The sequence below is a fragment of the Cynocephalus volans genome, chromosome 16 (assembly GCF_027409185.1).
Source record: "Cynocephalus volans isolate mCynVol1 chromosome 16, mCynVol1.pri, whole genome shotgun sequence".
NCBI lineage: Eukaryota > Metazoa > Chordata > Mammalia > Dermoptera > Cynocephalidae > Cynocephalus > Cynocephalus volans.
Window position 1 is genome coordinate 16181595 of NC_084475.1, and position 21702 is coordinate 16203296.

Below are 21702 nucleotides of genomic sequence, written 5' to 3' on the forward strand. Positions count from 1 at the left end.
GTATTAGAGCACCTCCTTCAATCTGACCTGCACCCCAGGGTGAGCCAGAGAGGGGCCTAAGGGAGTTGGGAGATGGAGGATCCCTTGCGTAGCCCAGCCGGCACCTCCTCTTCTGTTCCTCTGCTGCACTGTGTGGGCACGGCAGGGGGGTGCTAGGGTTGGCTGGGCTGGAGCTAGTGTACACACAGGAGGGTTCAGGCCCAGGCCCCGCTGCCGGCTCAGCCTTCCTTCAGCTGTTAATCATTGCCAGGCCATGGCCATATCTTGGTTACCAGTCCCTGGTGCCAAGACTCATAGGCTAAGACTGCTGGGGACAGGCCCACAGAGGTGCCTCGTGTTTCCTCACGGGTGTCACCAAGCGACAGCAGATGGCTCTGATGCAGCTCAGGTTGGTGGGAGGGAACCAGGTATGGTGGCCTAAGAGTTGCCAACATAGAGTTTCATCTTTCTAAGGGTTTGCCCCCAACCCCCCACTCCCGCCCCCACCACCTGGCTGGGATAATTCCCCAGGGATCAGGTCACGGCCAAGTGTTCCCAGGTCAGGGCCACTGCTGTCTCCTTCCCACCCCAGGCCCTCGGCCATGGGTCCTGCTATCTGGGGGAAGGGCAGGCCCTTCTCTGGGTTTGTGCTCCTGGGTCTGGAGGGTGGGTGAGGGATGATGTCCCCCCTCCAGAGCTTTTCCTGAACCTGCACCCAGCTATGGCGCCCCAGGGGTGGAGTTCATGGGACTACACCAGGAGAACAACGCCGTAATGCAGATCCACTTCCTGCCTGGCCAGGTGAGGGGGCCTGGCCCAGGGAGGGACAGGGGTCTTCTCCATGCATGTCTTCCAGAAGGGGTGGTGTGGACAGGCAGGCATTTGGTGACCCTGGGTTTGGTGCTGATGGGAAGACCTGGGACCACCTCCCTTTCCCCAGCTGGGGGTTCACAGCCCACCCTGAGAGTAGCCAGGGGTCTTTTGGTCCTGGGCTCTTTGACAACCAGCCCAGGCTGGGCTGCCCCAGTGTGTAAAGGCCTCAACGAATGTGCCCTCCCTGATTAACCAGACAGCATGTTCCTGCCCCCGTTTGCATTCCCTCCTTAGTGCCAACTGGTTACCCTGCTGGATGACAACAGCCTGCACCTGTGGAGCCTGAAGGTCAAGGGTGGGGTGTCAGAGCTGCAGGAAGATGAGAGCTTCACACTACGTGGCCCCCCAGGGTAAAGACTCAGTCCCCTTTCTCTCCCAGCCCATCCCTTCTCTTGTACCCAACTCGGGGTGGGCTCACCCTTTGGAGGTCCTGTTGTGCCCTTGGCAGTGCCTGGCATGTGTTTGAGCCATTGATCTTGTGCTCAGGTGCTCTGGGTGGCAAGGGGGGGTGCTGTGGCCTGCCTCTCTCCATCCCATGCTGTCTCGTGCTAGAGGGTCCCAGGTATTTTTCCTGCCTCCTAGCCCAGGCTCTCTGTCGTCTGTCTCCTATCTTGGCAGAAAGTAACCAACATATTTGTTTGGCCTGAGACTGTGGATCCCATTAAAGGATCTCATGGGCCTTCCCTGGGGCCAGTGAGGACAGCCAGGAGTTGGAGGACCCTGTCCATGGGGTCTCCCCTGTCTGGGCAGCAGCCAGCTCAGAGGCAGCTGTTCTCGTTGGCAGGGCTGCCCCCAGTGCCACACAGATCACCGTGGTCCTGCCACATTCCTCCTGTAAGCTGCTCTACCTTGGCACCGAGAGTGGCAACGTGTTTGTGGTGCAGCTGCCGGTCTTCTGCACACTGGAGGACCGGACCATCAGCTCAGACGCCGTGCTGCAGCGGTGAGCCTGAGACCCTGGTGCCATTAGAACCTATCCCCTCAAGCTGGACATAACCTCTCCCCTTGGTCCCCAGGAATGTCTCAGGAGCTTATAATTTCTCTGCTGGGAAATCTATGGGGACAGGAGAAGAGACTCTGAGATCCCCACCTGTCCCCCAAATTGAGAACATAGTATGTTAGCATCATAGCACTAAAAATAGTTTTGGAGTAACTTGTCACTTCATTTAAAGGCCCCAAATGATTGTGTAATGTCTGGTGTCCTTTGTACTGATACCATATGTTTCAAATCCCCAGGGTCTCCGTAGTGGGGGAGCCGGGGCCTAACCTCCCTGCAGCAGCTGGGGCAGCTCCTGCTTATGCTTTATGTTTTGGGTGCTGTGCTAAGTTTCCATTTGTGTGCAGGCTCCATGGTTAAAAAGCCTTGACAGCCACAAGCCTGTAGGTTTGTTGAGACCATTTCAGTAGCTTTGCTTCTTGATGGTGGTATCTACAATACAGAGGGAGTCAGAGGGGGTCTGAATTGTGGGGAGGGAGACAGGGCTTAAAAAGGGGAGGAGATGAAAGAGTCTGACAGGAGCTTATGGTAGCCAAGTAGGTAGTGGGGGAATGTTCTGCAGTTCCAAGGGTCATGGAAGAGGCCAGGGTGCTGGGACCCTGCCCCTGGAAGGCTCTGGACCAGACTTGGAGCACACTCACTCAGTTGACCTGCTGGGCTCTCTGCAACCCTGGCAATGAGGAGGCAGGGCCCATCTGTCCAGGGCAGGGCATTGCTGCATTGGGAGAGTTCCTGCTTGGGGGCTGGGTCCTACTCACAAGGGAGGGCTGGGGCAGTGTACCTGAAGTAAGGGCAGAACAGTTTGGGGCCGGCCCGTGGCTCACTCGGGAGAGTGCGGTGCTGATAACACCAAGGCCCTGGGTTCGGATCCCATATACGGATGGCCGGTTTGCTCACTGGCTGAGCGTGGTGCTGACAACACCAAGTCAAGGGTTAAGATCCCCTTACCGGTCATCTTAAAAAAAAAAAAAAAAAAAAAAAAAAAGGGCAGAACAGTTTGCCGGACAACAGGCGGGCATGGCTGGTGCCCAGCCTGAGTGTGCAGTCTATGGGCAGGACAGCAGGAGGACCAGCTCCTCGGCGCATGGCCATGACGGTGCCCAGCCTCGCCCCGTGGTTAGCTGGTGGGAGTCCAGTTGGGAAGGGCCTAAGTGCCCTGAGAACCCCTCCTACCAATCCAAACCCTTGTCCAACTTGTATTTTGACAAGATTTATCTACGTTTTTTAAGTGTCCAACCCTTTAATCTCACAAGTCTGTCTCTGAGAAGGTCTCCATCCGTTGGGGAAATACACATAAAAGATACAGACATAGAGTGATCATTATAGAGCTGGGGGGTTTTTGTTTGTTTTTTTATGGTTGTTTTTGGTGGCTGGCTAGTATGGGGATCTGAACCCCGTGACCCTAGTGTTACCAGCACCACACTCTCCCAAGTGAGCTAACCAGCCAGCCCTATAGGGCTCTTTTTAAAGGCAAAGAGTTGGAAGCCATCTAATTGTCCCACACTTGTCATCCATATAAGGGTATTATTGGCATTCATTAAGAATATCTTAAAGAATATTTAAACACATGAGAAGATGTTCACGGTCTACTTAGATGGGCAAAAAAGTAAGTTACATAATTGCGTACACAGTATAATTCCAGTTTTTTTGGTTTTTGTTTGGTTAGAAGTTTTATTTTATTTTTATTGAAATGTATTGATTAGACATATTTGTGGGGTATAGAGTATAGCTCAGTACATGTATACAGCATGTGATGATCAAATCAGGGAAACTACCATGTTCATAATTACCAATCCCGTTTTTAAGCAAGTGGATGACGGTGGCTGCGCGGATGCGTGCCTGCCACTCTGCAGGCACAGTCCCGAGGGCAGCTGCCGGGAGCGGAGCGGCAGCCTCGATGCGGTGCCCGCCTTCCTCCTGATGTCCTTACGCTTTGCTGTGATTTCCAGTGTGCTGTAATTCTTGCATTGTGTACTTTCTAGTTAAGAGAGATCTATTTTTTAATTATATAAGTAATACATCGTTTTGGAATCCTCTTCTAAAATTAAAACTTTGCAGGTAAAAGGTAAAAGTTTACTTTGCCCCCCACTTCTGATCCTAATCCCAGAGAGGCCAGTGCCAGTGGTCTGTGGCATGCAGAGACGTACTTAGATAACAGAGGGAGTGTGGGTTTAGTTTGGGGCATAGAGATGCCCTCGGGGGTCCAGGCAGTTTCCCTCTCCCACTCAGCATCCTTGGTGTTGGCTCTTGGTCTCTCTTGGTCCCGTGCCTGCCACCTCCTGGTTTTCTGCAGGACCTGTTCTCCTGGCTGCAGCACTTCCAGACTGCATGTCACCATTGCAGACCCGGAGGAGAACAGGTCATTGCTCAAGGACCAGACCAACTCACATAAGGAGTTTTGTTTTGTGTGTCTTAAAAACTTCTTTATAATGAGATAAGACCTATTTACGGAGGTGTACGAAACGCGAATGTGTAGATAGAATGAGCATCCCTGCACCGTCCCCCTTTGCCAGCCCCCAGGAGTCTCCACTGTCCTTCCCAGTCAGGGCTCCCTCCTGCCCCCATGTCGGCTTTTCTGGAATTCACTTCCTTGCCTTTCTCTGTAGTTGTACCACCTGCATTTGCATCCTTGGGGTTTTACATACCACTGTCCTGTTCCACACGTTGCCCCCTGCTTCCCCATAAAATGTCCTCGCCATCGTCCTGTAGACACCGGCCCATGGAGCACCCAGCACTGCAGAGACAGCCCTATGTGGCTGTGCTGTGCTCCCCATGGACAGCAGTGTGGGCTCACGGCGCTCCCCTCGCCCAGGTTACCAGAGGAGGCCCGTCACCGGCGGGTGTTTGAGATGGTGGAGGCACTGCAGGAACACCCTCGGGACCCCAATCAGATCCTGATCGGCTACAGCCGGGGCCTTGTTGTCATCTGGGACCTGCAGGGCAGCCGTGTGCTCTACCATTTCCTCAGCGGCCAGGTAGGCGGTGCCCAGGATGGTGTCAGGTGCCGTGTGGCTTTCCCAGGCCTCCACATGGCACATACACCCCCAGTGCCAAGACCTAGGGGTGCAGCAGTGGGACTGCCACCCTGATCCCAGCCTGCTGCTCTTTCTCCTCCTCCTCCGAAGCAACTGGAGAATGTCTGCTGGCAGCGGGACGGCCGCCTGATTGTCAGCTGCCACTCCGACGGCAGCTATTGCCAATGGCCTGTGTCCAGTGATGCCCAACAACCGGAGCCCCTTCGTAGCCACGTGCCTTACGGTCAGTGCTTTTCCCACCCAGCGGGGCCTGGCCCTGCCCTCCCACCTGAGGGCCACCTTTGGTCTTTCCTGGATTCATGCCCAAGTCATAGAAGCGAACCCTGGGGCAGAGAGAGTAAAGGCTTTGTCCAAAGCCACACAGCGAGTTTTCTGACGCCCAGTGTGGCTTTCTCGGGGAACTGCTCAGAGCAAGACTCACAACAATGTGGCTGTGGGCGCGAGGATTCTGTGCCCTTGGGAACTAACGTGTGTCTGAGAGTTGGAGGATCTGTTCAAGCTAATTCCTTTTCTTTTAGGCCCCTTTCCTTGCAAAGCTATTACCAAAATCTTCTGGCTGACCACCAGGCTGGGGTGAGTGTCAGCACTCCGTCTTCTTCCCTTTCCAGAGCCTTCCTGGGGGGCTGGAAAGGCCACTCAGGCATCTGCTTGGGGAGACAGTGCCTAGTGAACACCTTTGGGTTCCATGTTGGGGTCTTGGCTGCCAGGGAGGGCAGAGAAGGGCCAACTTGCCATTCATGCCTCTGAATGGCTCCATTCCTGTAAAATTCATTCCTGCTCCTTCCTTGTACCCTCCCGGAGAGGTGATTTCCACAGTGGGTTTCAAACTCTTTCAGTGGCAGCCCCATTTCTTCAGACAAAATCATGCAGGGAGACCTGATGTATAAGCGGATAGAGGGGGCCTGCTCTGGTTGAAGCAGGAGTGGCTGCAGGGACTAAGCACCCCTGGGCTGGATGCTCCCACCTCACCCCCAGGTTGTCCTGGGCTGCTGCCCAGCCCCGCCCCCTCCACCCTGAGACTGGCTTCCCTCCCAGGAGAGGAGGTCCCAGCACTGGGACCCAGGACCCCACGCCTGCCACAAAACCTAGTGACTGCCCCAAGTGCTCCAGAAAGTCCCATCTGCCAGCCCAGCCTAGCCTGTGGCAGTCCAGGCTTGTGCTGGGTGCCCCAGCCCACCCTACTCTCCTGTGCCTGCCAGGTCGTCCTTCACCATCTTCCAGGGCGGCATGCCACGGGCCAGCTACGGGGACCGCCACTGCATCTCAGTGGTCCACAACAGCCAGCAGACAGCCTTCGACTTTACCTCCCGTGTCATTGACTTCACTGTCCTTGCTGAGGCAGCCCCTGCAGCTGGTAGGCGAGCTTCGGGAGCGGGTGTGCAGGGTCAGGTGGCAGGTGCAGGAATGTGGGTGGGTCTACAAATAAAGAGGAGGGGCCTGTACAGCGTTTCTAAACCTGCCACTGTCCTGGATCGCTTAGCCTCATGGCCCTTCTTGGTGCCACCAAGGCCAGCAGCCCCAACACCTCCCCTTCTCCTCTCCCTCCCTGCCTTCCTCCCCAGTGGAGACCCAGCCTGTGGCTTCCTTCTAACCGGCTACACCTCCTGTCTGCCCCGAGCCCCCTTTGCCCTTTCCTTTCCCCTTCCTGGGCTCTGATGGGACTTAGCTTGAAGGGGACAGGTCTACATTTTTGGATTTAACACCCACCTAGCTCAGGCAGAGGGTCTTGGTGTAGACATGGTGAGGCCTCAGTTCTGAGTGGCAGGAGGTGGCCGTGTGGGGCCAGCACAGCCAGGCAGAACAGCAAAACCATGAGCCGGCCTCATAAACGGGGTGACAGGCAAGACCAGAAAGGGCTGAGGCCAAAACCTGGAGCAGAGGCCTCTGGGAGCTTTCTGGGAGCAAGGACCTCCTCTCCCCATGACTTGAGGCCTCCAGGTGAGGGAGCCTGAGCAGGCTGCTCAGGATGCCCTGGTCTGTGTTCTCCTGGCTTTGGAGACCATGGAGGGCGTCTCCAAACCTGCGTTTCCTTCTTTCTCAGACTTTTATCTCTCCTCATACCCTGGGTGCTGAGGGCTGGGGTCCAGCACGGCTTTTTCCAAACCTCTGTGCCTCCTTGGACAGAGCCTGGGGTCTCCTAGACTGTGGCAATCCTGCTGTCCTCAGCTTATTAAAGCATCTGATCCCCAGCAGAGGGGTTGGGAAGGCAGGAGAGATTTGCTGAGCTACGTATTTAAAACCAATGGGTTTTCTAGAGCAACACATTCCTATGATTGTCCATCTGTGTCCCCAGCCCCCTCACAGCTCCAGTAGGTCAGGATAGGGGTGCATGACGAGGTGCTCCGCTTCTGGCACAGTGCGGGTGTTCTGAGGTTCTAGTGTAATTGCAGGTTCTGACCAGGCTGTCTTAGGCAGGCTTTCCTATTTAGTGAACAACGACCACGTGCCAGGCCCTGATCCAGAAACAGGAAGCCGAAGCCCCTGCTCCCATAGGACTTACATTCGCGTGTGGGGAGACAGAGTGGCAGGTGGCAGATAATGTCAGAGGCAAGAAAAAAGCAAGATCACATGGGGTGGGGGCAGTGCCGATTTAGATGAGGTGGTCAGCGAGGCCTCCCTGATAAGACATATTTGAGTAGACACCGGAATGAACTGAGAGAGCGGAGCCAGCCCTGTGGGGACGGCCCCACAGAGACCTGGGTGCAAAGGCTGAGCTGGAGAGCTCATGGCTTGCTCAAGCTGGGGGAGGGTGACAGGGTGCAGAAGGAAGGAGGGCAGGGGGACTGTGGAATCATGTTGCCCGATCATATAAGGTTGTAAAGGCACAATAAGGACTTTGGGTTTACTCTGAGAGAGATGAGAACCCCAAGCAGAGGGGCCATGATCTGGCCTCTGTTCACAAGGACCTGTCTGGCTGTGTGTGTGGGGCATCGAGTAGGGAGGCGAAGCTGGGAGCCCCGGGAGAGTCAAGCACAGGGTGATGGGGCTCAGGCTGCGATGGAAGCAGTGGGCTGGTTGGGTTCAGAATGTTTCTCTGACATTCAGCGTTGACTGAGGGTGTAGATCGGGGTCTGCAAACTGTTTCGGTAAAGGGCTGGATAGCGAATGTTTTCTCCATCACAACTATGTAGTTCTGCCGTTGTAGAGAAAATGCAGCCCCAGTGTGTCCCAACCGGGCATGTCTGTTCCAGCACAACTCCATTTACACAAAAAGGCTGTGGGCCAGATTTGGCCCCTGGGCTGTGATCTGTTGACCCTTTTTCCAGGTAGAGCTGAGCAGAGGGCAGGTGTGCATCACAGATGTGACTGCCAGGTGCCCAGGAAGCTTGGAGAAGGCGGGGGAGGGGCCAGCTTTCGGGTGGGTGGGATCAAGTTTGAAGACTGTTATGTGGAGACATGGAGCAGACAGCTGGAACTCAGAGGAGACATCTGGAGTCATTCACATAGAGGTGTGTAAATCTGAGGGACCAAATGAGGCCACCCAGGTAGTGAGGGAGGCAGAAGAGAAGAGAAGCATCCGGACACCAGGCTGCAGGGCACCTAAGGCGGGTCCAGCAAAGAGAGCCAAGGAGCAGTCGGCGAGGTGGGAGCCGGGAGAGGAGCAGAGGGAGAAAAAGTGCTTCAAGCAGGGACATGATCAGCTGTGTGAGGTCCAGGCCAATGGAGATGGACCCTTGGCAAGAGAATGGCGGCACTGTGGGGATCATGGGTGACCCAAATGAGAAGTTTTTGCCAGGGACAAAAGCCTAATTGCAGAGGATTCAAGAGAGAATGGGAGCTGGGGAAGTGGAGGCAGAGAGGAGGGGCCACTTCTAGAGGCTGTACCGGGCAGGGCAGCTGACACGGGCACTTCCCTGGGCCTGGGGACCGATGTACCAGGCTCTGTAAGCAGAACATGCCAGTCTGTGAGGGGCATACAGCTAGCTGAGGCTTCCAGAACATGCTGACTTCGGGAGGAATCAAGTGGTCAGCTGGGCCTCTGCTCTGGGCGATGACCTGAGGGTGGGCTGGCGGTAGTCTTCCCACGTGGACAAGGGCCCATGGCCTCTGGCGGGCTGGGAGCCGGGGGAGAGCTGCCTGGGCTGGGGAAGAAGGGCACGAGAAGCCAGGTGATGAACAAGAGAGAGGAATTGTCATGTCATTCAGCGCACATTCATTGAGTGCCTCAGTGGGATTGTTGGATGCAGCAAGAAGGTGCCATCCCCTAGTAGCCGGTTGCTGAAGTCCATGCTTGTTGCCTGAGGGAGAGCATCAGCAGGTGCATCTGAGCCCGGGCTGTTGGCAGCAAGCGGCGAGAGCAGGCCTCGTGGAGGAGGAACCAGGGAATTCCAGGCAGGCTCACCCGTCCCTGTGATCCCTGTGCCAGTTAGCTCTCAGCAGCTTGGACACAGAGGCAGGGGTGTTCCCCAGCACCTGCTGTCCTCCTGGAAGTGAAAAGACTTTGCTCCAGCAGCCAGGAGCAGGGCCTTTCTGGATCTGCAGATTCCCTGGCTCCAACCCTCAAGCATCTGATTCCGTTGGGCCAGGCAAGGGGCAAACCGCTTCATCCTGGCCCTTGTCCCTTGCCCTCTACCCCCAGCCTTTGACAACCCCTACGCCCTGGTGGTGCTGGCCGAGGAGGAGCTGGTAGTGATCGACCTGCAGACAGCGGGCTGGCCACCAGTCCAGCTGCCTTACCTGGCCTCCCTGCACTGCTCTGCCATCACCTGCTCCCACCACGTCTCCAACATCCCTCTGAAGCTATGGGAGCGCATCATTGCCGTGGGCACCCGGCAGAACGCACACTTCTCCACCATGGTAGGTCCAGCCCCCGGCTCCAGCCCTGCCCTGGCTGAGCTCTGCCATGCACTTATGGTCTTTCTTTAGGAGTGGCCCATCAATGGTGGCACCAGCCTGGCCCCGGCCCCGCCCCAGAGGGACATGCTGCTCACGGGGTAGGTGACTTTGATGCCATTCTTCCTCTTCCCAGTGGGATATGTGGGGTGGGAGCAGAGCCCAGAGGGGGCGTGCCAGCCCCTGGGCACCCTTGCCCGCATGCCTCTCACAGTGGGCAGGCGGGCTCTGCCCACAGGCACGAGGACGGCACGGTGCGGTTCTGGGATGCCTCGGGCGTCTGCTTGCGGCTGCTCTACAAACTCAGCACGGTGCGGGTGTTCCTCACCGATACAGACCCCAGCGAGAACCTCAATGCCCAGGGCGAGGACGAGTGGCCCCCCCTCCGCAAGGTGAAGCTAGGAGCCTGGGACCCAGGGGGTTCAGAGACAGGCCGGGTGCCATCAGGTATCAGTGGGGGAGGTGGGGCCGGCCAAGATGGCAGTAGTATGGAGACAGGCTAGGTTTGGCCCTGTGGCCATTCACATAGCTCCTCTCCCTTGGCAGGTGGGCTCCTTCGACCCCTACAGTGATGATCCCCGGCTGGGCATCCAGAAGATTTTCCTCTGCAAATACAGCGGCTACCTGGCTGTGGCAGGCACTGCAGGGCAGGTAGCAGGCTAGACAGGGGGTGGGGACAGGGGGAGGAGTGGTCGGGTGACCTTCGGCAGCATTCAGGCCTGAGTTTTCTTCTCAGGATTGTGGGGGCAGCAGGGACAGAAACCACTCACCTGAGCCACTTCCTGATGGTGTCACCAGGAGCACATTGTCATTTTGCGCTTTTCCCAGTGGGTGGAGGTTGTTTGATCCCCTTAAAGAGAAGTCCTGGGATGGTTGTTCTTCCTCCAGAAATAAGAGTGAAGTGCCAGGGTTGGCCAGAGACCTCTGGCCCTGCTTGGGCATTGGGCCTTGGCATGGGTATTGAGTCCTTTGCTGTCCCCACCGTGAGGTCTCACTGTCCTTTGGTGCCTGGGGCTTGCTGAGCCAGTCTGCACCCTGTCCAGGTGCTGGTGCTGGAGCTGAATGACGAGGCAGCAGAGCACGCCGTGGAGCAGATTGAGGCTGACCTCCTGCAAGACCAGGAGGGCTACCGCTGGAAGGGGCACGAGCGCCTGGCTGCCCGCCCCGGTCCTGTGCATTTCGAGCCCGGCTTCCAGCCCTTCGTGTTGGTGCAGTGCCAGCCCCCGGCTGTGGTCACCTCCTTGGCCCTGCACTCGGAGTGGCGGCTCGTGGCCTTTGGCACCAGCCACGGCTTTGGCCTCTTTGACCACCAGCAGCGGCGGCAGGTCTTTGTCAAGTGAGCAGGATGGCCGGGGCCCAGGTCTGGGGTTGGGGCCGGTGAGGACCCCTGGGCCCTGGCAGCACTGATGGACCGACAACCCCCCAGGTGCACGCTGCACCCCAGCGACCAGCTAGCCTTGGAGGGCCCGCTGTCCCGTGTGAAGTCCCTCAAGAAGTCCCTGCGCCAGTCATTCCGCCGGATGCGCCGCAGCAGGGCGTCCAACCGGAAGCGGCGGCCAGCTGGCCCCCCAGGAGAGGTGAGGCCCAAGGCTGGCCTTGAGTCCAGGGCAAGCTCGGAGCAGCCAGTGGCAGGGCTGTACTATCCCTCCCTCCTGGGCTGGTGGAGCTACAAGCACAGGCTTTGGGTCCAGGCCTCATGGGATCACCACGTGCTGAGTGATCTCTGATATAGCACACTGATTCTCTGTGCCTCAGCTTCCTCAAGGGTGAAAGGCGATCATTGTAATACTTACCTTAGAGGTAAGTCTCCAGTAGATATTAGTGATTTTCTTATTCTGCCCCTCTGTCCCTATAACGTGCCCTCAGAGGCCAGGCAGGCTCCCCTGGGCACCTCCCACTTGGACAAGGCCCCCTTGCACCCAGGGCAGGCAAGTGATTGGCATGGGTGTGACCAGCCTTCCCCTGGAAGGATCAGCACTGAGCAAACTGATGCCCCCAGGGAGGGGAGGCTAGAGCCCACCCTCAGGCCCAGCCCAACCCACTGCAGGTGCAGGAGGGGAGCGCCAAGGCGGAGCGGACGGGCCTGCAGAACATGGAGCTGGCGCCCGTGCAGCGCAAGATTGAGGCCCGCTCAGCGGAGGACTCCTTCACAGGCTTTGTCCGGACCCTCTACTTTGCCGACACCTACCTTAGGGACAGTGAGTGTCGACCCGTGGTGGAGGTGGGACAGGAGGGCACCCCCGGCATGAGGGCCTGTCGTAGGCTGCTACCCACCTGGCTCATGGGACCCTAAGAGGGGGTTTCCCCTCATGAGCAGGGGCAGACTAGAGCCCCCCTGGCTGCCTCTTTCCCTCCCCTGCCTGGGTCTCTGGATCAGGTTGCTCTGACTTTATACTTAGGCTCCCCCACACTCTAGAAGCATGGCCTTGGACACATCACTTACCTTTCTAGGCCTCAGCTTCCCCCTCTATAAAATGGGGAGATGGTAGCTTCCTACTTTCTTCTGGCTGTGAGGACTGGGGATGACACAGTGCCACTGGCACCCAGTGGGCATGCAGAAGTGCCACTCCTTGGCTGTTTCCCTGCCACTGGGTGGGGGCTGTCCAGTGTTTTATCTCAGTGAGGGCTGAGCTGTCCTAGGATCAGGATCATCTGTGTGTGGGACCCCAAGTGATTGTCAGAGAGAGCGAGCTGTCCCAGCCTTTCCTTCGAGGTATGCAGGGCCCAAAGTGTGTCCATTTTACAGAGGAAGAAACTGAGGCTTGGGCCGGCCCGTGGCTCACTCGGTAGAGTGCAGTGCTGATAACACCAAGGCCACGGGTTCGGATCCTATATAGGGATGGCCGGTTGGCTCACTGGCTGAGCGTGGTGCTGACAACACCAAGCCAAGGGTTGAGATTCCCTTACCGGTCATCTTTTTAAAAAAAAAAAAAAAAGAAAGAAAGAAACTGAGGCTTAAAGAGGTTTGCCGACTTGACTTTGGAGTCACACAGGTAGTCAGTGCTGAGGCTGGGATGGAAGCTCAGGCTGCCCAGCTACACCGACTCCCAGCGCCAGTGCCAGGGGTGAGATACCCAAACCTTTACCACTTGGCAGGCTCCCGCCACTGCCCCTCGCTGTGGGCTGGCACCAATGGGGGTACCGTCTACGCCTTTGCCCTGCGCGTGCCCCCTGCTGAGCGGAGAATGGATGAGCTGGTGCGGGCAGAGCAGGGTGAGTGCTAGACGGGAAGAGGGGGGGTGCTTGATCTGCCAAGACTGGAGTGGGTGCTGTCTCCTGCCTCATCGCCTACCCTCAGCTTTGCTGTTGCCTCCTTCTGGCAGCCAAGGAGATCCAGCTGATGCACCGAGCACCCGTAGTGGGCATCCTGGTGCTGGACGGACACAGCGTCCCCCTTCCCGAGCCCCTGGAAGTGGCCCATGACCTGTCAAAGAGCCCAGACATGCAGGGGAGCCACCAGCTGCTTGTCGTGTCAGAAGAGCAGTTCAAGGTGCCACATGGGTAGTGGCGGATCCCCCAGGGACTCAGACCCTGGGCACAAATATTGATGGCTGATTTGTGATTCAAAGTTTTGTTTGAAGTTGGTGTCTGAGGAGCTGTGGAGGCATAGAAAAGACGGGGAGGGGTCTTGTGTGGCATCCCTGGGCCCTAGGGTCAGAGGTGGGGACACTGAGGCAGGACCTGTGTCTGTGGAAAAGAGAGGAAGTCCAGACCTGGAAGCCAGTGACCTGGGCATCCTCCCAGTCCGAGTGCAGCGTCTGAGAGCTGGGGGAGCGCTAACACGGAGCAGGGTGGTGGGCAGGGGCCCAGCGGCAGTGTAGCCGGAGAACTGTGGTCTGGCTGCGGGCGGGACTGGCTGCCTCTTCCCGCAGGTGTTCACGCTGCCCAAGGTCAGTGCCAAGCTGAAGCTGAAGCTGACGGCCCTGGAGGGTTCGCGGGTGCGGCGGGTCGGCGTGGCGCACTTCAGCAGCTGTCGAGCCGAGGACTACGGGGAGCACCACCTGGCGGTCCTCACCAACCTGGGTGACATCCAGGTGGTCTCGCTGCCCCTGCTCAAGCCCCAGGTACGCTACAGCTGCATCCGCCGGGAGGATGTCAGCGGCATCGCTTCCTGCGTCTTCACCAAATACGGCCAAGGTATGCAGGTGTGGGGGCTCCTGGCCACTGCCAGGGGTGCTGCGGTCACAGCTAGGCTGGACCGGCCTCAGATGGAGAACGCGAGGGAGGCTCTGGCCTTTCATTCCCCCCTGGGAGGGAAGTCTCCCCGGCAGCTGCAGGGCCAGGAGCCCTGGGCTGCCCTCACCTGCCAGGCTTTTCCTCCACTCCCCAGGTTTCTACCTGATCTCACCCTCGGAGTTTGAGCGCTTCTCTCTCTCCACCAAGTGGCTGGTTGAGCCCCGGTGCTTGGTGGATTCAGCAGAAAGGAAGAACCACAGATGCCCGGGCAACGGGGCAGGCTCTGAGAAGGCCTTGGGCAGAGCCAGGTGGGTGAAAGGGCAGGAGGCCCTTCCCCAGCCTCTCCCTCCCCTGCCCTCTCTGAGACACCCTGAGGCACCCACTGCTGACTGGCCAGAGTCCCTGCCCCTAAGCCCAGCCCCCTCCCAGGCTCTGGCTCTTTGCACCTCTTCATATGCCCCTCCTTCCCGTGCAAGCTGCCAGTTCAAGCCAGGGCTCAGTTTACCTTCCAGGCCCCTTGCTCAGGGCAGGCCAGGCCAGCTGACCTCATTTATTTATCATGCGACCAGGGCTTTCAGAGCCAGGGCGGGGAGCCCAGTGGTCCTCGGTTCTCACTGTCTCTCCCCCCACAGGAACTCAGGGAGCCAGAGTGATGGAGAGGGTAAGACAGGCCTTGGGGCCAGCTGCCTGGGGGCAGACCTGGGAGGGTAGGGAGGGAAGGGGACCCCAGCTGAGCAGGTAGTGTTTGGGCTAGGAATAGAAAGAGCATTCCTTCCAGCCCTGGGCTTTTAGCACCCCATCTCAGTAAGGAGCAAGCTGGGCCGAAGACGGCCTGGGGCTCGCCTCACCTGGCCCTCTCCCTTCCAGAGAAGAAGCCCGGCCCGGTGATGGAGCATGCCCTGCTCAGTGATGAGAGTGAGTCGAGGCAGGGGTTGGCCTGAGGGAGGGAGGCTGGGAGGGCCAGGGAGGAACTGAGGGCTGTTTCCCTGAGGGGGGATAGACCCGCCAGCACCCCACCAGTAGAAAGGGGAAAGGGGCTTGTGGCTGGCCTCACCAGGCCTCTGTTCCCCACCCTGGGCCTGCAGGAGTCCTGAAAGAAATCCAGAGCACGCTGGAGGGAGACCGAGGGTAAGTCCCTGTTCAGGCCTGCCAGGAGTGTGCGCAGGGTTCTGGGGGAGGTGTCAGGAGGAGAATGGTGGACGGTGACTCCCCTGTCTTTGCCCATGCAGGAGCTATGGCAATTGGCGTTCTCACCGAATGGCCATGGGACACAGCCTCAGCAATGGGGGAGGTAGGGGCTCTGGGCGCTGCTGTGGGAGGGAAAGGAGGAAGAGCCCAGTTCCCCTCCATGGGGCCCTACAGGCCTTTGGGTCCGTCCCGCCCTGACACATGCCCCGGCTGTTCTGGAAACCACCATGTCTGGGCTCAGGGTGGGCAGCCGAGGCACCCCGTCCTGCCAGGATGAGCCTGAGCTGCTGTCCTCCCACAGCAGAGTGAGCAGGACGGGCGTGCAGGCTGCATGATGAACACACACTACTGAGGGCCCTTCCTCAGAGCCCACCCCCGCCGGAGAGTCCCGGGCACTGGGCCCGCTGGGGGCTGTGAGTGCCCGGTCCCACCTGCTGCTGCTCCTGGCCTCAGGAGAGAAGAGACCCCGGCCCCTGGGGCTGCCCCTCCCGGGCCTGGTCAACGTTGCACAGTTTTTATTCCTCCCGTTCCCCCTTTTTGTAGTGGGCTGGGTTTTAAATTATAAATTTTAACTGCCTCTGGGTGAGTTTTTAATAATAAACACCTTATTACCTCTTCACTGGACTGATCCAATGACTAATTTTTCAATTGCCTAGAAATTTTTCATATAAATGGAAAGCCTCAGCTGGGACCTTGCCCCCTGGGGTTTGTCCCCTGAGCCAGGCTGGTGCTGAGGAGAAGCTGTTTTTTAAGCCGTGTGAATGAGAGCAAGCTGTGCGCAGTGGCCTCTGAACGCTGCTGCGCCTTCTCTTTGGGAATAAATGGCAAATGTGAACCGTCTTGAGTCTGTCTGACCTGTGTCCCTGGGTTGGCCACATCGGGACTCCCCTCGCTGCCCCTGGCTGGCCTTCCCCTGTCAGGAGGGGAAAACACCCATAGTATCTCAGACCTGGTGGTTTCTTTGGAAACCCAGGGTGGCGCTGAGGTGGGGACAGTGCCCAGAGATGAGGCTGCCCCCCTGGTGAGAGGCTGATGTGAACAGCTGGGCAGGGCTACAACAGCCAGAGGACTCGGAGTGTGTCTTTATTCACCCATCTGTAGTGCACATACTGTGTGCCAGGCACTTGGGGTGGCCAAGACAGATGTGGTCCCAGCCCTCGTGAGGCTCTCTGTCCTCACAGTGCAGCAGGTGCCGGGACGAGGGAAGCCCAGGTGCCTGTGAGAAGTGCACCTGGTTCGGCCTTACGCTGTGACCTGAGAGAGGACCGGGAGCTGGCTGGGCAGAGGGCCTGTGAGTGGGCAGTGTTCTGGACAGAGGGGACCACAGTGTGTGAGGACTTGTCCACTTGCTGTGGGAAGTGGTGGAAAGCTGCAGGAGACTCGTGGGGCAGAGGGAGCTGCCGCATGCGACAGGAGCCCACCCCGCCTGGGCTGAGCACCAGGCCCTGTGATGGATGCACCCCAGGGGGGCCTTCACCCGCCCTCCATCTGGGACACATCCAGATTGCTCTTCAGATTTTGGAACTTGGCCACCTAACCATCCCTCATTTCTCCTTGGGGGGTGTGGAGGGGGTTACTGAGGTGGGCAGCCTGAGAACCATGAGGAAGGCAGAGGAACAGTTCCCCAAAGGGAAGAGGAGCCCTTAACCTGGAAGAAGTGAGGGAGAGATGCTGGGCGGACAAACAAGCCATGTGACCAGAGGGTGACACCGTGGAGGCATCTGAAGGGTTTTAAGCAAGGAAGGGCTGTGCTGAGATTTATTCTTCTAGAGATCAGACTCATTCAGATCTTAGTGAAGGGTTAGCCAGTTAGCTCAGTTGGTTAAGCACAGTGTCGGAATACCAAAGTCAAGGGTTTGGATCCACTTGTGTGACTTGGGCAAGTTACTTACCTGCTCTGCAGTCCCTTTCTTCTGCAAAACGGGTATGTCCCTCGTGGTTCATATGAGTCCATGAGGTTCATGATGAGGGTGCACAAGACTCTCATCAGGACAAGAATAACATCTTAGAATTCTATGCTCAGGCTGTCTTGATTTCTTATCATAAAAGAAACTAAGCTTTACCGCTTATACTTCAGGTTGACACTGGGGTCTTCAGTCTGTAGGTCAGAGGATCATGCACCAAAAGTGCTCAAGGCGGGAGGGGAACATCCCAACCCAGAGCTAGACAGTACCCCGCTCCCCTTCAGCACAGGGAGACTTGTGTGTTGTTGTTGTTTTTATTAAAGATGACCGGTAAGGGGATCTTAACTCTTGACTTGGTGTTGTCAGCACCACGTTCTCCCAAGTGAGCTAACCAGCCATCCCTATATAGGGATCCGAACCCATGGCCTTGGTGTTATCAGCACCGCACTCTCCCAAGTGAGCCACGGCCACCCTCTTGTGTGAGTTTCTGACTGTGAATTTAAAGGGATATACAGCTTGTTTTATCCAGCTAGCTAAACTAACTCACAAAAGGACAAGTGACATGAAGTTTCCTGCCAGGAGACCAAGAACTGAAGATAATGGTGACAATGTGAGCACCAGTGAATCAGGAGAAATGGCAGAGCCTGTGTGTCCGGGGCTCGGAGTAGCTTCGTGGCTGCGACAATGTTCTGGCTGATGAGATTGCACAAGAAGCCGACGACAACACACACCCCTGAGAGTGGATTTACTCCCATTAGCAAGAGCTTTGCCTTAAGTGCACTGTGCTTTGAAGTGTTAGCTAATGTCAGTGGTTTGCATATTTCAGTTCTAAGAAAACATTCTCATACTGGGAGTGTGAGATGAACGATTTTATTGATGGGTGTGCATGACAGAAGGGCTCGGCATCCTCTTCTCTAGAAAGCGAATGGGAGTGAAGCTGGGCTGGCACAGGGAGCAGCGTTGGGGGTCTTGCAGCAGTCCAGGGAGAGGTGACAGTGATGGCGAAATGGAGGCACTGAGAGATTTGGAGGACAAGGACCACTGCCAGATGGGAGAAGGCGAGTAAGTGGGAGGGGTCCCTGCTGATTCCTGGGGCCATGAAGATGTGCATAGTGGGCAACTGGATTCATGGTCTGAGACTTGGATCTGAGGGTCTTGGGCATCCAAAGAGGTGGGGCACTTCGATTTTGAAGTCAGGCAGATCTAGCCCTTGAACACTGGCTTTTCCAGTGACTGGCTCTGTGACCTTGGGTACATGATCTCACTCCTGTGCCTTAGTTTGCTTGTCTGTAAAATGAGGGATAATAATCAGACCTACCCCAAGGGTTGTACAGATGAAATGAGAGCATGTAAAGTCATACAGCACCTGGCTCCTAGTAAACACCCAACCAAAGGAGGTGAGAGTTACTGTGGATGGTGGGTGAGGTCGGGTGGGGAGGAGACAGCTCTGGGAAGGAGAGAGTGTGGATGGAGTTGGGAGAGTGCCCGGCAAACAGCCCCAAGGAGGAGCGCACAACACTCACTGGAGAGCAAAGCAGGCAAAAGAAGTGAAGGGGACAAGAAGGAGCCAGAGGAGAGAACCCCGCTTGGGGGTGAGGCCTCTTGTCCCTGGAGTCAGGATCATCCAGGTGGCCCCCTGAAGGTTGTTCAAGGTCACACAGCCAGGAGGTGGAGTGGTGCAGCTGGATGGGGGACCAAGGCTGTCTGGTTCCTGAGCTGATTCCCAGCAAAAGCACTGTGGAGCCCCACAGTGTGGGTTCAGCAGAATAGTAGGTACTAAGGGTCAAGAAACCTGAGTTTGGTCTCCAGTTCCTCATTTACAAGCTGCATCCTTAAGCTGCTTAACCTCTCTGAGTCATTTTCTTATCTGTGAAATGGGACCATATCCCCTTTCTAGGGTTAAGGACAGTTTAAATGAAATGATACTTGGGAAGGAAAGGGAGGCTCAGAGGGTAAGAAACTGGCCATGCCCACCCAGCTGGATCAGATACAAGCTCTGGCCCAGGCCAACAGGAAGGCAGGAGAACGGAGAGGGGCACAGAGTTCACTGTCTGCTCCCAGAGCTGGAGAGCTTGTCTCAAGAGCACACAGGACACGTTGTCATGGGGCAATTGAGGAACTAGAGCTCTGTTTGTAGTGATGTTGGCTCCTGTTAAATAAAATTGATAGGGGGTCACTGGGATGAACTGAGCTTCTGCACTGGGCCCAACACACCAGCAAAACTGGAGTCACTCATGCTAAAGTTCCACATCACTGAGCCCAAAGCACATTGTTTATTTGACCTTCTAAGAAATCAGCAGAGAGAGATAATAGCCAAATTCCCAAAAGGTCCAGTTTAAGCTGGCATGATCAGAAAGTCCCCTCCACTACAACGTTTACAAGGAAAGTAACTTTGAAATAACCAATCTGCTTTTTGTTATTTCTGCTGTCCTTAACCCTTTTCTGTCTACAAAGCCAACCTCTTCTGTTCAGCTCATTGGAACACTTCTTTTATGGAATCAAGTGTTGCCAATTCTAGAATTGCAAATAAAAGCCACTTGAGATCTTTAAACTTGTTGTAATTTTGTGTTTGGACACTCCTCACACTCATTCTCCATCTGTCCCTTTGGTGCCAAACTGCCTGGGCTGGCATCCCAGCTCTGACACTGTGTGCCTCAGTAGTATCATCCATAAAATGGGAATCCTTAGAGCACCTACCTCTTAGAGTGCTTTCAAGGATTAAATGAATTCGTAGCAAAGTGCTTAAAACAGCGCCTGGCACATCATAAGCCCTGAAGTGCTAGCTATTGGCTATTATTATTGTTGTTTGCCCAGGACAAAACAGTGAGCTCTTTCTCTGTATTATCTTTATGAAACAGTGCACATGTCACAGGAGTGCAACTCGACAAACCCCCACAAACTGGACGAACAGCACCACCCACATCCCGGAGGCCCCCTCCTGCCCCCTTCTAGTCACTACCAACCTCAGGGGGTAGCACTCTCTAGACGACTTTGCCTGTTTTTGTATTTTATAGAGTGGCTACTTTTTTTGTGCCTGTTTTTTTTTTTTTTTTGAAACAATTGATTTTACACATCTGTGAAGTACAGCATTGAATATCAATACCCATGTGCAACATGTGATGCTCAAATTAGGATAATTAGTATATTCAACTGGCTTCTTTCGCTCCCTGTTCTGTTTGCAAGATTATTCATGTTGTTCCTTGCAGTTGTAGATAGTTCCCAATGCTGTGTAATAATTCACTGTGTGAACACCTCATCCTACGTCCTGCTTTCTGCAAGAGAAACAAGCCTTCTGAATAACATCACCCTTTGCCCCATCAGAGTTGGTGGTGGTGGGGTACAGCTTACAGACCTCTACAGGCTGATGTTACCCATGAGCTTGTGGTCTTTTGGGACAGCTGCCTCCCTCTCAAGAAGGCTGCTCAAGAAGGCTGCCCCCTTGAGCATGCAGAATGCAAAGGTCGAGTCACTTTCAAATTGTCGTTCAATCAGTCCCCTGGGCTGTGACTGGCCCTCCCTGGTAAGGTGAATGATTGCAGCAGCTCCACCCAGGTCTGAGGTTGGTCCTAGGAGGTGCTCACAGAGATGGCATGAGGTACGTACCAGCTGACTGGAGAGCATTCTGAGGGAATGTGCCAGCAAATTAGTGCACCATAGTTTAAAGAATTCCTTACCGATAGATTTGTATATCTGAAGTAGGTGCTGCCTTCGTCTCTTTTATAGAATCCGAACCCGTGGCGCGAGCGTCGCCGTGCTCCCAGCACCGTACTCTCCCCAGTGCATCACGGGCTCAGCCCTCTTTTTTTGCTTAAACTACAAACATCACTGGAATATAATTTCACCAGTACCCAAGTAGAATCAATTCCTAGAAGGAGGAATTGCCGAACCATAGGGTATGCGCATTTCTAATTTTGAGATTTGCTGGAATATTATGCAGCTATAAAAAAAAGGGGGGGGGAAACTCTTTATGTATCATGAAATCTCCAAGTTAAACTAAGTGAAAAAGCAAAGTGAAGACTCAGGAGCTAGACAAGCTTCCACTTGTTCTAAAAGGAAAAAATGAAATGAATTAGTTTTTCTCTGCATGGATAGTTCTGGAAAACACAGAAATGGGTAAACCGCACAGGAAAATTGGGTAGCTGAGGATCAGGAATGGAAGGTTTTTATCTTGTGAATTTTGAACTACGTTAATGTGTTACCTGTTCAAAACATAAATATTTAAACACACACACACATTAATACCAAGGTCAAATGTTCAGATCCTCAAACTGGCCAGCTGCCAAAATCCAAACAAAAACAACAACAAAAAAATCCACAAATATTGGGGCAATTGGGGATTTACAGGGTGTGGTTGTGTTTATGAGTTCAAGGGGAACCACAAGCATTTGTTTAAACCAGTTCAAGGTGTACATTTATGTTTTATGCACTTTTTGGTAAATTATATTTCACAATGGAAAAGAACAAAAAAACTAACAAAACTCATTAAGTGCTTGCTGTGTTGCCATGGTGGGCCTGCTCCCAGCCTCCTGGAGCCCCCAGGACCAGGAAGAGGCCCAAACAGGTTCACTCTGCCCCACTGGGCAAGCAGTGAGGCGGGAGCCCCTCAGTCTGGCCCGGTGTGCCCGGCTGGCCTGGCTGGCAGCGACTCGCGGGCAGCACGGTTGCCCTGTCGGCGGCCTTTGTCTGCAGCTGCAGCGTCTCCTCTTTCCTGGGCGGC

The 21702-nt window shown here is 55.7% G+C and overlaps 1 protein-coding gene across 7 annotated transcripts in view; it reads left to right on the forward strand.

Moving 5' to 3' along the window:
* Positions 1 to 15836, forward strand: part of LLGL2 (LLGL scribble cell polarity complex component 2) — a 37436-nt gene extending 21600 nt beyond the window's left edge. For 3 of the 7 annotated variants that reach the window (XM_063080543.1, XM_063080544.1, XM_063080541.1), the window contains exons 4-26: positions 699 to 780; positions 1087 to 1202; positions 1637 to 1795; positions 4662 to 4824; positions 4975 to 5107; positions 5403 to 5457; positions 6084 to 6238; positions 9464 to 9681; positions 9751 to 9818; positions 9956 to 10109; positions 10264 to 10368; positions 10761 to 11053; positions 11144 to 11294; positions 11765 to 11915; positions 12814 to 12930; positions 13041 to 13207; positions 13590 to 13854; positions 14048 to 14201; positions 14526 to 14554; positions 14761 to 14808; positions 14979 to 15021; positions 15123 to 15184; positions 15383 to 15836. In XM_063080543.1, coding sequence (XP_062936613.1) covers positions 699 to 780; positions 1087 to 1202; positions 1637 to 1795; positions 4662 to 4824; positions 4975 to 5107; positions 5403 to 5457; positions 6084 to 6238; positions 9464 to 9681; positions 9751 to 9818; positions 9956 to 10109; positions 10264 to 10368; positions 10761 to 11053; positions 11144 to 11294; positions 11765 to 11915; positions 12814 to 12930; positions 13041 to 13207; positions 13590 to 13854; positions 14048 to 14201; positions 14526 to 14554; positions 14761 to 14808; positions 14979 to 15021; positions 15123 to 15184; positions 15383 to 15390 — 2896 coding nt within the window. In that variant the 3' untranslated portion in view covers positions 15391 to 15836. Of the gene's footprint in view, positions 1 to 698; positions 781 to 1086; positions 1203 to 1636; positions 1796 to 4661; positions 4825 to 4974; positions 5108 to 5402; positions 5458 to 6083; positions 6239 to 9463; positions 9682 to 9750; positions 9819 to 9955; positions 10165 to 10263; positions 10369 to 10760; positions 11054 to 11143; positions 11295 to 11764; positions 11916 to 12813; positions 12931 to 13040; positions 13208 to 13589; positions 13855 to 14047; positions 14202 to 14525; positions 14555 to 14760; positions 14809 to 14978; positions 15022 to 15122; positions 15185 to 15382 lie in introns of those variants that run through there. The other 4 variants (XM_063080542.1, XM_063080545.1, XM_063080547.1 and 1 more) reach the window with 4 other exon arrangements.
* The last annotated feature ends 5866 nt before the right edge of the window (positions 15837 to 21702 follow it).